Raw genomic sequence first — 15,645 nt, 5'->3', positions numbered from 1 at the left:
AGTTCGAGTCATGATCTGTTTGCGTTTTCCCATGAATGATTATGTCATCTGAAATGTTCAGCACACCATTTAATCCATTTGTCACTTGCCGTATTTCATTTTGGAAAATTTCTGGGGCTACACTTACACCGAAATTTAGCCGTTTGTACCTCCAAAGTCCAACATGGCTTGCGAACACGGTCATGTTTCTTGATTCCTCGGAAAGTTCGAGCTGATGGAACCCTTTGTAAAGGTCCACCTTTGAAAACACGGTGGAGCCATTTAGTTCCATTATTATGTCATCCACTGTAGGCACGACATGTCTTTACGCTTTAATGCTAGATTCGCTTTTCTCATATCTACACAAATTCTGACATCATTCGGAGACTTGGGTTTCGGAGCAACGACCAAGTTCGAGACCCAGGGTGTCGCACCTGTGGCTTTTTCAATTACATCAAGTTTTTCAAGTTTCTCGAGCTCTTGTGCAACTTTATCACGGACGTGAAACGGAATGCGTCTAGCTGGCTGGGCAGTAGGTATTACACTTTCGTCTATATGGAATTTGATTTGCTTATCCTTTAATTTTCCTAGCCCATTGAACACTGGTTTGTATTTGTCATATAAGTCTGAATACTTCTCATTTTTACTAGATATAGTCTGTATGACTGGTACAATTTCAAGCTCCACGGCGGTTTCATAACTTATCAAATTTTCCGATGCACCGTTCACGACATGAAAATCCGTTGTTGCGAATTTAGGACCCGATTCTATGACACATACGTATTTCCCTTTTATAGACAATGGTTTGTTTTGACCGAATGCATATGCTTTTGTTTTTGTTTTCTGGATTTTCGGCTTCGGTCTCATTTTGTCGATTAAAGACTCGTCGAGAATATTCAAGCTACTTCCTGTGTCAACAAGAAAAGTCACATCAACACCATTTACTTTTAAGTTTACTTTTGGCACTTTTTTGTTTGAAATTTTCTTTACAACACTAAGTCCAAAAGCCACATCCGTTTCAGAACAAGATTCGTCTTCACTGTTGGTTTCATAGCCATTGTTATTTTCGGATATTTCGTGTAGTTGTCCTTTTGAATTTAGCCGTTTACGACATACCCCAATGAAATGGTTTCTTTTATGGCAGTAATTGCATTTTGCGCCAAGGGCTGGGCATTTTCGCGCATGTGGATAAGTTCCTCCGCAGTTTCTACACTTCTGTATTTCTTTCTGATAAGCAGGATTTTCAGGCTTTCGTCGCTGGGAAGGATGTTTCTTAATTTTGTTTACCGGAAGACTGTCATGTCTGTCCATTGCGTGTGCTTGTTTTTCCGCCATTTCCATACTTCTTGCTAAAATTAGGATATCTTTCAATTCCTTTTCTTCTTCTAAGCACTTAATTCTTAATTTCTTTGATACGCATCCTTGTATTATCTGACTTTTAATTTCACCATCCTTATCACTGAATTCACAATGTTCCGCTTTCTGACGTAATTTCGTTACATACATATCTATTGTTTCGCCTTGATTTTGCTTCAGATTTCTAAACTCAAATCTTTCGAATTCTTTATTCTTTTTTGGCATGAAGTAGTCATGAAGCGCAGATTTTGTTTCTGTATAATTGTCGTTGGTAGTTCTAAGGTTGAGCGTCTCGTATATTTCAAATACTTCATCTCCGGAGTAGTGTAATAACAATGCCTTTTTTCTTTTATTTTTGTCTATGTTCATTCCCACAAATAAATTCTCTAATTTCGCGACATATTTGTTCCATCTTACACCTGCAGACTGTTCATCACTGTAAACTTCAAATTTCGGAAATTCCGGAATGCTAGCCATAGTTCAATTGTTCATAAATATCCACTATTTTATTGCAAGACGGGATTGTTTAACACTACGTTTATTCACTACAGCTAATACAAGATAACTGATTTAACAGTATAATACAAACATGTATACGTTCTTAGAACCGGCACGCTATACGCTAGTGCGGTGCAGGAGGGAGGAGCTACATTTCATGAATGAGTGACCATTACACCAGGGATTTATAGGTAGGTACTAATTTAAAAGCTAGATGGACTACCGTTTCCTATTGTCAATTTTACAGATGCACATTTTGTTTTTAAATTTAAAGAGCACCGACGGTACAAATGTGCTTTTTAAAAACATGCTGAAAGTGTAACAAAACCCGTTTTTGATCAACTACGCTCAGTACGTGTAATAATGCTTGCAACACTGGCTAACAGTGTGTAAGGGCGGAGATGATGGGGTGAGTGCCCCGACCCCATATGTCTGTGATTCTGCGTTGATTAAAGTAGAACATAATGAAATTACATTTCAACGGAACATAAAGATTTGGCTAATGCGGAACGCGAACCAACACTTAAATAAATTGATCACTTCTTTATACATATACTCTGTATTTTGAATTTTAGATGTCCCTGCAATAAATTGTTTAATACCCTATCTCCAATTAAATGGACTTAGTTTATTGTTGTCGCGTCAAGTGTCAGAAGTACAATTACTATATTTGATCCTGCCTAAGAAAATATACGTTTCATTTTGCGTAAGAGTTACAGAATGGAAATATTTTCCATACATAGTTGTTGCATTTCAATGTTTTTTTCCATTTATTTTTGAGTGTAGGAATTGAGAAGTCATGCTGATCAGTGTCTGTAGGTTTTTCATAATCTCATTAGCCTAGTAAGATACGGTGTTCCGTTTGGACAATCGTGACTTTTTATTTAATACTAAACCGCGATGCACGATGGTACGATGACGAAAACGCGATGGCGCGATGGCACGATGATGAAACAACGATGGTGCGATGGTGAAAACGCGATGGCACGATGATGAAATCGCGATGGTGCGGTGGTACGACGGTGAAATGTCGATGTAATATCGCGTTTTCATCATCGTACCATCGCGTTTTCACCATCGTATCATCGTACCATCGCGTTTTCATCATCGTACCATCGCGTTTTCGCCATTGTGTCATCGCGTTTTAATCATCGTATCATCGCGTTATCACCATCGTACCATCGCATTATCACCATCGTACCATCGCGTTTTCACCATCGTACCATCGCGTTATCACCATCATACCATCGCGCGCGTTTTCACCATCGTACCATCGCCTTCCGGTGGTCATGCGCAATGATACAGTGTATGTGTCAGTAAGATACAATCTCATTTTTACATCCTAACAAGAATAAGCTGAGTTTGAATAATACCATGTGACTATTACACCCAGCTTTTTATTTACTTTCTTGCATACATAAAATACAAAGGACGTGGCCTTCAAGATTTTACTGTTTTAATGAACTGAGCACTGAACATTTTGTAACAAATTTTGCAAAACAGCATAATAATCTAAATGGTAAATTTCTTCTCACAGTATACATTGAGATACATTCATCTATTTTTGACAAAATACAAATGTACGGGACTACGCATTTCTAACCAGAAGGCGATGGTACGATGGTGAAAACGCGATGGTACGATGGTGAAAACGCGACGGCACGATGGTACGATGACGATAACGCGATGGCACGATGGTGAAAACGCGATGGTACGATGGTGAAAACGCATGCTACGATGACGATATTGCGATGACACGATGGTGAAAACGCGATGGTACGATGGTGAAAACGCGATGGTACGATGGTGAAACCACGATGGTACGATGATGATAACGCGATGGTACGATGGTGAAAACGCGATAGCACGATGGTACGATGATGAAAACGCGATGGCACGATGGTGCGATGGTGAAAACGCGATGATACGATGATGAGAACGCGATATTACATCGACATTTCACCATCGTACCATCGCACCATCGCGATTTCATCATCGTGTCATCGCGTTTTCACCATCGTTGTTTCATCATCGTGCCATTGCGCCATCGCGTTTTCGTCATCGTACCATCGTGCATCGCGGTTTAGTATTAAATAAAAAGTCACGATTGTCTAAACGGGACACCGTAGTAAGACCTTCCTTTTCAGTAGGGATTACACTTCATTATAATCCTTTATATTCTATCTCAGTATGACGACAAAATAAACAGAGCAGAAAAACGATAAAAATAGTTGCATGGAAATTACCTTGAAACCGAAACAAGAAGAAATTAAATTCTCTACTTCTGACACATTAAATGAGAAAATAGACTGGTAAGTGCCTTTTTACCGTTCTTTTATACCACTTAATTATTGTCTAAGCTGTCTGCATCATTTGAGAGATTGCTAAATTTGTGTCTGTCTTTTTTTGTTATATTTAGTTTTCATATAAGATTTTGATTACTTCCCCTTAAATTTGCCCTTTTGTCGAAAACACTTGATACAGCGGTTTATGACAATCTGTCTTAAGATAAACGGCTCATGCATATACAATGTAAAAGTAAGTGGATTTCTGTTAAATTCTCATAACTGTAAACGAATCATTATATAAATCACCGGGCTATAGTTTCTGCTTTTGCTGTACTAAACTCAACGAATTTTATGACTTTTTTATAAAAGTTTATTTCTGATGTAATGTCACAATACACTTCGCACGTTGGGTAACTGTTTTAACTGTAGACCGGCAAGCTATTTAATATATTTAATTTAATTGCATCTGAAAAAAATGATCGGGTTTAACAGAAGATATTTTAGGTGTTGACTAACAGGAGTTACCCCATACTAATGATAACGAGATTCCCGCCGAAACGCGAGGACGATTCTATTTCATGATAACCGATGAAATAATATTAGGTTATTTAACATTGTTCTGTACAATACGGGGATATATTTGGACGAGTACCCAGCTGAGAAAACCATATTGGACGAGCCGCTAGGCGAGTTCAATATAGTTTTCTCAGCTGGGTACAAGTCCAAATATATCTCGTATTGTACAGTACAATGTTAAATAACCTTTTTATTCTATATCTATTTTATCTTACTATAATAATAGTTTAAATTAAAAATGTTTCACTGAATATATATATTTTATATTATATTGTATTCCCGTCTTTTTTTCCCGGCTTGGTATGAGTGCAAATATATAATTATTATACAGAACAATGTTAGACCTTAAATAACCTTTTTATTCTATATTTATTTCACTTCATACGTAATATACGTAATTCATTGAATGTTGTTTTTTCTGCTTATCATCATTAAAAAAAGTATATGGTGCAACCTCCCTACAACAGCCATTTGGCGATCAAAGAGTGCCTGGTACAATTTGGCTGGTTATCGAAACTGGCCGAGATGTAATGCCCACAAACATTCTCAGCAAGTTTGGTGAAGAGCCGACGAAAACTGAATTATAGAGCAGACATGTTTTGGATGCTGACCGCCCGTCCGCTGCCATTCATAGTCTTCTCCATTTTGTTTCTAACCGTTAAACAAAAAATGCTTAGGTAGCTATTCAGACACCCAATTTCTAGGTTTCGTCCGGAACGGCTTCTTTTAGCGACTTTTCAGATATTCCAACATCTGATGATCCTTTTTACAGTATTTATTAACGAACGTTTTAATATCTAAATCAGATAGCGTTGTTATCCCTTGAATCGTTTTTGTGTGTTGTAAGCAAAAAAAAAAAAAAAAAAAAAAAAAAAAAAAAACTAAAATTAAATCCAGATTTCAAGACGCATAATCAAACTCTGTACACAGAGCGCCTACTTCATCCGATTTACATTCGGAACATTTTCACGCGTTTCTGGCTTTATCATATGTTTAACATGGGACTGTTGAACCGTCCAAATACAGAAAATACAGGATTTTTTGTACGCGCGTGCGTCCAAATACAGAAAATACAGGATTTTTGTACGCACGTGCATCCAAATACCGTAATATAGTGTACGGTCACGTGTTGCAAATGAACGTTCGCGATTGGATAGATAAAATGGGTATAGAATAACAATTCATAATGTTTGCACAGTACCTGACAAGTAAATATTAGTATTTCTTTCATTTTTAATATCCTTTGATTATATGGCAACATAGCTCAGTCGGGTAAAATGCAGATAACAATTGAGTAGAATAAACAAATCGTTTTGTGGGATCGAATCCTCATGAGGGTTTTTTTCAGATTTCTTTTTCTAATTCGTTTCCCGTATTTTTGTTTCTTTCTTTGATGGTTTGTATTTGCATTTAAACAATATCATCTTTGATATAATGCTAAACATTTCTGATCTGCCATATCAGTTAAGATACTTCTCTGTCGTGTTGTTCATGAAGGAATCTAAATGTTTATGCGAAAGTGAAATAAAAATCAAATGTCGATGTTGGCTTTCGAACCCACACGGCAAAAGATCTATTGAACATGGACTGTATACTTTACCACTGACCTAATTTGCAATTGGTACAAATTTTAGAAAAATTTAGATTGTAACATGTTAGAAAAATGTTGAATTCCCTATGTTGCATTTTAATCTATTTATAGTCATGTTTGTAAATAACAAGTTATCGTTGGGGCATAGTATGTAAAATTACAGTCCATGAAATAAACAAACGTGTTTGTAAACACGGACGGATCCAAACGGAAGGGGAAGAAGCATTTTATAGAAATATTCCGATGACAAAATACAATACATTTCCGTAGCACTGGCCCACCTATAAACCGGACAAGTCTATTTTATAAGTACATTAACACGACTGACCTATTTAAACGAGCTGTAACTGGCATATGTTCATCTTGTAACCTGATACTATTTTGTATACACACTGTAACTAACAACAGAAGTCAGTGATCTAATTATAGATTTAAACTGATATTTATAATTGCGAATTTTTACGGAGGATATCGAAACAGGTAAATAAACAGAATAATCATGTCTTTTATATTTTATTGTTATGACTGTTTAAAATAAATGATTTTGAACTGTTCTAGAAAGATAACTAGAACTTAATTAATACACTACAATAACATAAAACAGGGAAACTCTAAGGTCACCCACCTCGCAAAAAAATGACAATGTTGCGGGCTTTGTTTGTGTTTGTCAATGGACGGTTGTTCAAATGCATGCTACATGTATTTAGAGACTATTTAAAGACCCACCACGATTTAATGACCTACTTTTTTCACCCACAGAACCTTTTAACCATTTTAATCATTCTTAAAATACAGGTAATAGGCCTACACAGTTATACTACAAGTTTTCAGGTGGACAATTTAGGATTTTCCTGAATAAATGTATTTTGACAACTTATCATACAAACTTATTCCGTCAATCTCGTTTCTGCATAACTTCAAAAACATAGATGAATAATTCTCTAACACTGTAGAAACAAAATGTGATTGAAAATTAACTAAATACATTGATTTCCGCATATATTGCTACAGTTATTCAAAAAATGTTAAGCCATTACACACATTGCCTTGGCCTAATATATGTCACTGTCAATTTGTAACTAGACACTTGTTATTTCTCATTTTCTTCATGCAAATTATGTATAATTGCCATCATGAAAATACAAAAGAATACAGTTATTTTGTGGTGCCTCTTTAAGTATGTATTGACTTTAAAGCAAAATGGTAATGAATAATTGATACTTTTGAATTTTAAAGACGTTGGTCTGACAACCAACATATTGTCATATTGTACTGTAAAATCATCTTTTAGATGATTAACTCAAGATACAATGTACTAGAGACAGAATTTCTGTTCCATTTTCATAACTTCACAGGACTCATTATATAAATCGTCGGGCTATATTTTGTGCTAGGGACCGATCTGCAGTTTAACACTAAACTTTGATAGGTTACAGTCAACGAACAATTTGAAAAAAAAGTTAATGAACGTTTTTTCTGTTGTCGGGTAACAAAACACTTCGGAATTCAGGTAACAGTTTTAACTACAGATCGGCAAGCCATTCAATAGGGATATATTCTCTGTATCGTTTGTAAGTATGAACAAGGTTTTGGTTTAACTGTGGATATATTCGGTTTTGATTAACAGGAAGTTTTAATCAAGTTACTACATATCTTGTATTAGTTGGCATATGTTCATGGTGTAACCAGATACTTTATTGTATACACACTGTTGCTAACAACGGATGGCAGTTAACTGTTTATTCATTAATGATGTATTTTACGGAGGATATAAAAATATAAGGTAAATAAACATATCAATAGTTTTGTACATTATACCAGGGGATATCCAAATCTTCGTGGAGTAGACAAGTTGAATATATTTTAGTTTACATCGCAAACCTTTCAAATCTGGTTTGCAATAATATATATAACATATATAAATATAGCAGTTTTAACTATACACCGCAAGCCATTCAGTTAGGGTATATTATTTGTATTTTTATTTTACATCGCACACCTGTTAAATCTTGTTTGCAATAATAATGTATAACATTTATAAATATAACATATTTAATATAAGTATATATATTTCGGGTTTATGTGAAAACGTTTGCTTGTGTAACTCACGACATTCGTCTCATATAGTTGCTATGGCAACACGATTAAACGTAAAATGTCGCAGTTCAAAAACATAAAATCATTGGGATTTTTATTTGTAAATAATATGTAAATCGTGTTACGCGTGAATTCATCATTTGCACAACTTTAGGTCATTTGAGCGTAACTACGTCATGTCATTACCCGCATTACATATTTACATCGCAAATTGCGCTAACACCAAACAAACGCTAGAGCGAAAAATGACGCCTGAAGACAAGCTGAAAATGCGGGCGTCCCTTCTGCTTGACTAATGTGGGGCTTCCAGGTTAGCCGTTTGTCAAAGGTCACTCCAAGGTATTTTGCCTCGTCTGCTTCAATCAGCGAAGTATTTCCCATCTTGATTTTACCCGCCCTCTGCTTTGACGACAGGGAGAATAGTGCGACATCTTATCTTGAGCGATCAACATCTTATCTCGTACGCACGACATCTAATCTCGAGCGATCAACATCTTATCTCGTGCGCACGACATTTTATCTCGAGCGATCAACAGCTTATCTCTAACGATCAACATCTTATCTCGTGCGTACGACATCTTATCTCGACCGATCAACATCTTATCTCATGCGCAAGACATCTTATCTTGAGCGATCAACATCTTATCTCGTGTGAACGACCTCTCGTGTGAACGATCAGCATCTTATCTCGAGCGATCAACATCTTATCTCGTGCGCACATCATCTTATCTTGAGCGATCAACATCTTATCTCGTGCGCACGACATCTTATCTCGAGCGATCAACATCTTATCTAGAGCGATCAACATCTTATCTCGTGCGCACGACATCCTATCCTGAGCGGTCAACATCTTATCTCGTGCGCACGACGTCTTATCTTCAGCGATCAACATCTTATCTCCTCGAACAATTAACATACGATTGCAACCGTTTTTGCTTTTGTTTCAGTTATAGTTATAACCGTTTCAGGCGTTTGCAGGGTTATGATTTAAATACGCAGACTGATAAAACGGTAGCAAAAGCTCAGTGATGACGCAAAGAAATAAATTTAAGTCTTTGACAAAAGAAGAAAAGGTTTAGTATGTAGGCTTCGCCCATATATTAAACAATTTCCTTGTTTTCCCTTGATTCATGCATGCAAATTTATAACTTTTCTGCGGGAATAATCAGTCGAACTGCGATTTGTTGCTATTCTAACATTGATTATGTTCATTTAATTTTAAAGATAGGATGACAAATTATGTGCACTGCTCTCCCAAATGATGTGATAAACTTTATACATGTACTTGTTGGAAGTTTATTTTAGCGGGTACTTATAATTATAGCATGTATAAGAAATAATAAATATATGACATTTTTTATTGTAATTGAATGTTTTATTATGTATACATATCCCGTTAAAGTATGTTTTCTAATACGATACTTGTGATCAAACCTTTTTTTTATAAAAGGATAAATTTACCCTTTGTTATATTTGCAGGACAGAATCATGGATAGCCCAGCAGACGAGTTACGTGATTTTTCTCTCCGCCTGTCATATGTTCTGGATTTTATAGGAGTGAATGAGACGACAGTTATGATGAGGAGAAGAACGGGACTTATATTGGAAAGTCTAGGTACACTGCAACCTTATGTCATCAATGATGGTAATTCCACAACATTTAAATTTGGTAGTCAAACAGAAGGAACTACTACATTAGGACTTAATTCTGATTGTGATACATTAATGTGCGACAACAGGTACAATATAATACAAGTCTCGGGTCAATGGGAGCAAGGTAAAAGAAACTTAATGATGCTTCGGGACAATGTAGCACCAGGTTATTGTAGACTTCAGTTGTTTAAGTCAGATATTCCTGAAGCATGTGAAGATTTACCTGATGATAACTTTGAATATGATGATGAAGGACGAGTTCTGATGAAAAATACTCGTGTCTGTAGTCTTCTTCCGGGAGAAATACGACATGGTCCGTCTTCATCAAATAAAAATTTAAACATGGATCTTTTGATTGGATTCCCATGTAAGAGCTGGCCAACGGAAGCTCTACCATGGGTAACAAGAACTACGGAAGACCAATGGCCTGGTAGGAATCTCAAGTGTTTTGCTGTAAACAGTGGATGTTTTGTCGTGCCTACTGGACACTGCTTGAGTGAAACTGAAAGACTAGAATGGAGAATATCTACGTCTATAGCAGAACGCTGCCTGATGTTCAACATGAATATTACACAGATCAGATGTTACGTTGTTCTAAAAATGCTAATGAAAAAAATTCTAAAGGGAACTGTGACAAGCTATCAATGTAAAACTGTTTTAATGCATTTAGTTGAAATAACAAACTCGGAACTATGGAGAGAGGAAACTCTTATTTCTTGTATTATAATGAGTTTGCGACTTCTGCAATTATGCGTACTCATAAATATTTGTCCGCATTATTTCATTCCAGAAAATAATTTACTAGATGGGCGATTGAATCTAGAAACGAGACAAAATATAGTGTTCATAATAGGAAATATAATTGACAATATCCGTACCAAAATATTAGGTATAAACATAGATGATATAGGTGATCGGCTTAATGCGGCTTATTTTATGTCTCCAAAAGATGTTCGTCAGCGTGTATACAGGGAGCTACAATCTGAATTGTATTGCAACACTCATGTATCATTTCTTCAAATAGTAAAAGATTCAGATAATCATACTCATATTATGAATTGTGATGATATGAAAGATCGTATTCGGAAGGTGTTGAAATTCCGCCAGAACGGCAGCTGTTCTGAACGTGCTGCAGCCGAAATGTTAACACCTTTACTATGTACCACATTAGGTACAATGTTAGCATCTGCTGACATATCACGTGGTCGGTGTATTTCTGCAAAATCATTACAATGGCTGTCGTTCGGTATTGACTCTGATGTTGCATCCGGGCGTCTGAAACTAGCGTCTGTTTTATTCTGTTCTGGATGTGTAGGCAAGGCGTCAATGATTCTTAATGATGTGGAAGAAAGGTACGATACAAGAGTTACTGTACCGATATGTTTTTGCATGGGCACATTTACTCGTCGTACCACAAGCAGCAGCGCAATGTTTTCAGAAAACTGTTTCTTATATTATGATAACAAAACTACACTGAATATAAATGTTGCCTTCGGGGTTGTATTTACCAGAAAGGAGATACATTGTGTTCCCAAGGGTCTGAAGCATGAAATGTTCAGATGTACTAAGGAAGAACGCCGGACCAGAAATAATGCCTTAGACTACTGGACAGATTGGGCGGTTGTTGATTCACTTCCATACCTATACTACCTACAGTATATGACATATAGAAGACTTGACAATCGCGCTGGTCAGCAGAGAGCTCTAGGCAGACTGATTCATACGATTGATACAGAACCCAGCCTCTTCCACAGGGAAACAGCACTGAATTTACTAGGTCAGTGTATGGAGATTGAGGATAGAATAATGGACGCACTGACTTGTTACAGAAGGTCACTGAGCTGGAGAACCACCCATAACGTCGCCAGATGGCATATTGTTAAGCTGCTATATAGATTTATGTAAAATTACATTGTATCCAGTAGCATTAAATTTTCTATTCTGCTGAATTATTTTATAAGCAGAAATGAATATCATGTGCACTTAACTGAATTTGAGTACTATCGTGAAAAGTATTTGATCTAAAAGATCTCCTTACGAAATTCTTTTACTTGATTGGGGCATTTGTAAGGTAATGACAAACAAATGCAATAAGTTTACAGCCATAGTTCTAATGAATATCTTTTAATTGATAAAAAGATCCTGTGGAAGCATGGAACGCAAACAAGCAATACAATGTAAACTATAAACTTTGCACAATGTATATCATTTTGATATTTTCTAAACTGTATATTTTGCGATCTTTGATTTTCATAAACTTAAACACTGAATGTATTTTAATAAAGCAAGAATTAGAGCAATGAGTTTTAACCACTATGCTTTTTAGCTCACCTGCTCGGGGTGAGCTATTGTGATCGCTCACCGTCCGGCGTCCGTCCGTCCGTCCGTCCGGCGTCCGTCCACACTTTCCTTTAAACAACATCTCCTCCTAAACCAACAGGCCAATTTTGATGACACTTCACAGGGATGTTCCTTGGATGGTCTTCTTTAAAAATTATTCAAAGAATTGAATTCCATGCAGAATTCTGGTTGCCATGGCAACCAAAAGGAAAAACTTTAAAAAACTTCTCAAAAACCAGGAGCCCTAGAGCTTAGATATTTAGTGTGAAGCATTGCCTAGTGGACCTCTATCAAGTTTGTTCAAATCATGATCCCCGGGTCAAAATTGACCCCGCCCCAGGGGTCACTTAATTTTACATAGAAAAATCTTAAAAAAATCTTCTTTTCAAAAAAGAGAAGTCCTAGATCTTAGATATTTGACATGTAGCATTGCCTAGTGGACCTATACTAAAGTTGCTGAAACCATGACCCTGGGGTCAAAATTGACCCCGCCCCAGGAGTCACTTGATTTTACATATGAAAATCCTTAAAAAAAATCTAAAAATAAACCAAAAGGCTAGAGCTTAGATATTTCACATGTAGCATTGCTTAGTAGACCTCTACAAAATTTGTTTAAATCATGATTGTCAGGGTCAAAATTGACCCCGCCCCAGGGGTCACTGGATTTTACATAGGAAAATCTTAAAAAATCTTCTTCTCAGAAAGCAAAAGCCCTAGAGCTTAGATATTTGACAAGTAGCATTGCCTAATAGACCTCTATAAAATTTGTTCAAATCATGATTGTCAGGGTCACAATTGACCCCGCCCCAGGGGTCACTGGATTTTACAAAGGAAAATCTTAAAAAATCTTCTTCTCAGAAAGCAAAAGCCCTAGAGCTTAGATATTTGACAAGTAGCATTGTCTAGTGAATTTCTACTAAAGTTGTTCAAATCATGACCCCGGGGAAAAAATTGACCCCGTCCTGGTGGTCACTTGATTTTACATAGGAAAATCTTAAAAAAATCTTTTTCTCAGAAAGCAAAAGCTCTAGAGTTTAGATATTTGACATGTAGCATTGCCTAGTGAATTTCTACTAAAGTTGTTTAAATCATGACCCCGCGGTTAAAATTGACCCTGCCCTGGGGGTCACTTGAATTTACATATGAAAATCTTTAAAAAAATTCGTAAAATAAACCAAAAGGTCTAGAGCTTAGATATTTCACATGTAGCATTGCCTAGTAGAGCTCTACAACATTTGTTCAAATCGACCCCAAGGGTCAAAACTGAGCCCGTCCCAGGGGTCACTTGATTTTACATACTAGGAAAATCTTCAAAAATTTCCTAAAAATAAACCAAAAGGCCTAGATCTTAGATATTTCACATGTAGCATTGCCTAGTAGACTTCTACAAAATTTCTTCAAATCATGACCCCGGGGTCAAACTGACCCGACCCCATGGGTTACTTGATTGTACATAAAAAAATCTTCAAAATTTTCTAAAAATAAACGAGATGGCCTAGAGCTTAGATATTTCACATGTAGCATTGCCTAGTGTACCTCTACAAAATTTATTCAAATCATGACTGTCAGGGTCAAAATTGACCCCGCCCCAGGGGTCACTAGATTTTACATAGGAAAATCTTAAAAAATCTTCTTCTCAGAAAGCAAAAGCCCTAGAGCTCAAATCTTGACCCCTGCACCCCTCCCCCTCCGGGTCAAATTGACCCAGCCCCAGGGGTTACTTGATTGCACATAGGAAAATCTTCATAAATTTGCTTAAAATAAACCAGAAGGCCTAGATCTTAGATATTCAATATGTAACATTGCCTAGTAGACTTCTACAAACTTTGTTCAAGTCAGAACCCCCGGGGTAAAATTGGCCCACCTCAGGGGTTACTTGATTGTACATTGGAAATTTTTCCAAAAAATATTTAAAAATCATCAGTTTGACATTTGAAACATGTAGCTGATATTACTCTGGTGAGCGATCCAGGGTCATCATGACCCTCTTGTTTAGATATATTCTAGATGCGCGGGACCATAACTGCTTTTGCAAAACATTCAGCTCGTCAGCTCATCAAAATAAAATAGACTGTATATAAGTTTACTAGACATGCCTCTAAATCCTGCGCTTGAGTTTAAGGTGACCATTAAACGCAGTAAAGATATGTTCGCAAAAATACTAGACCTGAGTGACAAAAAACAGGTACTAATCTTGTACATTTGGTGTCAGTGCAAAACATTTAAATACAAGCGAACTATTCTTTTGTCAAATTTAAGCAAGCGGTCCATGAAGTCACTGACAGATGGCCCAGTTAAAGTTAAAACTTGGTCTAGATTATAAAAGGAGAAATGTTAGAATCTATTTGTTTCATTTTTGTAACAACGCTGATACCAGCAATCTGTTTGTTTCATTTTTGCAACAACACTGATACCAGCACCATTTCAACAAAATTCTAAGTACTGCACTCATTGTTGGCAATGTTAAGTATTAAACAGATTATATATTTTACCAGATTTATGTAGCACTTTATTTAAAGATGCTTTACATACCAAAGCAGCCGGTCTGGGTGCCAAATTCCTTCTCCACTTGTACAGACGCATTACGAATTGAACAGAGGGACAGAGTGAGAGAAAGTTCCAGAACACAGAGAAATAAATATTTTAGATACAGGCATGTCTGGCTATCTTAGTCTAACTCAATTTTTACATAGACAGTCTCTCGGGTTCATTAACTTGCCAAGCGTATTTGTTTGTTTGTTTGTTTGTTTTGGGTTTAACGCCGTTTTTTAACAGTATTTCAGTTATGTAACGGCGGGCAGTTAACCTAACCAGTGTTCCTTAATTCTGTACCAAACATGTTCTCCGCAAGTAACTGCCAACTTCCCACATGAATCAGAGGTGGAGGACTAATGATTTTAGACACAATATCGTTTATCAAATAGTCATAGAGAACACACGCCCTGCCCGAGGATCGAACTCACGACCCCGCGATCCGTAGACCAACGCTCTACCTACTGAGCTAAACGGCCAAGCAAGTAAAGCCCAATTTCCCCGAAAGAACCAGTCCTGGCTTCTAAGAAGTGTCGGTGACACTCGTATCTCAGTAATTTCTAATGCTTGGACCTCAATTCTCAATGGTTAAATTGTTATATCATTTATTTACTTGTCTCTGTTTCACTGGTAAGAAGTGAATAAATAATACAGTTCAATTAATGCATGCGCAATACCTTTGTTAAATATGCAAGAAATGTAATCACAAGATATTTTGCTTGGTTGGGTTTAACG

At 36.6% G+C, this 15,645-nt stretch overlaps 2 protein-coding genes across 2 annotated transcripts; one reads left to right on the top strand and one right to left on the bottom strand.

Annotated features, from left to right (window-relative positions):
* Window positions 1-273: 273 nt before the first annotated feature.
* Window positions 274-1,812, bottom strand: LOC128558737 (uncharacterized). Its single transcript, XM_053548910.1, has one exon. It carries the CDS (start codon window positions 1,810-1,812, stop codon window positions 274-276), a length of 1,539 nt encoding a protein of 512 aa, XP_053404885.1.
* Window positions 1,813-4,029: 2,217 nt separating this feature from the next.
* Window positions 4,030-12,334, top strand: LOC128558384 (uncharacterized). Its single transcript, XM_053547362.1, has 2 exons — window positions 4,030-4,145; window positions 9,865-12,334. Exon 2 carries the CDS (start codon window positions 9,874-9,876, stop codon window positions 11,941-11,943), a length of 2,070 nt encoding a protein of 689 aa, XP_053403337.1. The 5' UTR covers window positions 4,030-4,145; window positions 9,865-9,873; the 3' UTR covers window positions 11,944-12,334.
* Window positions 12,335-15,645: the final 3,311 nt, after the last annotated feature.

The sequence above is a fragment of the Mercenaria mercenaria genome, chromosome 7 (assembly GCF_021730395.1).
Source record: "Mercenaria mercenaria strain notata chromosome 7, MADL_Memer_1, whole genome shotgun sequence".
In the NCBI taxonomy this organism is placed as follows: domain Eukaryota; kingdom Metazoa; phylum Mollusca; class Bivalvia; order Venerida; family Veneridae; genus Mercenaria; species Mercenaria mercenaria.
Note: the sequence above shows the minus strand (reverse complement) of the source record. Positions and strands in the feature narration are given on the sequence as shown.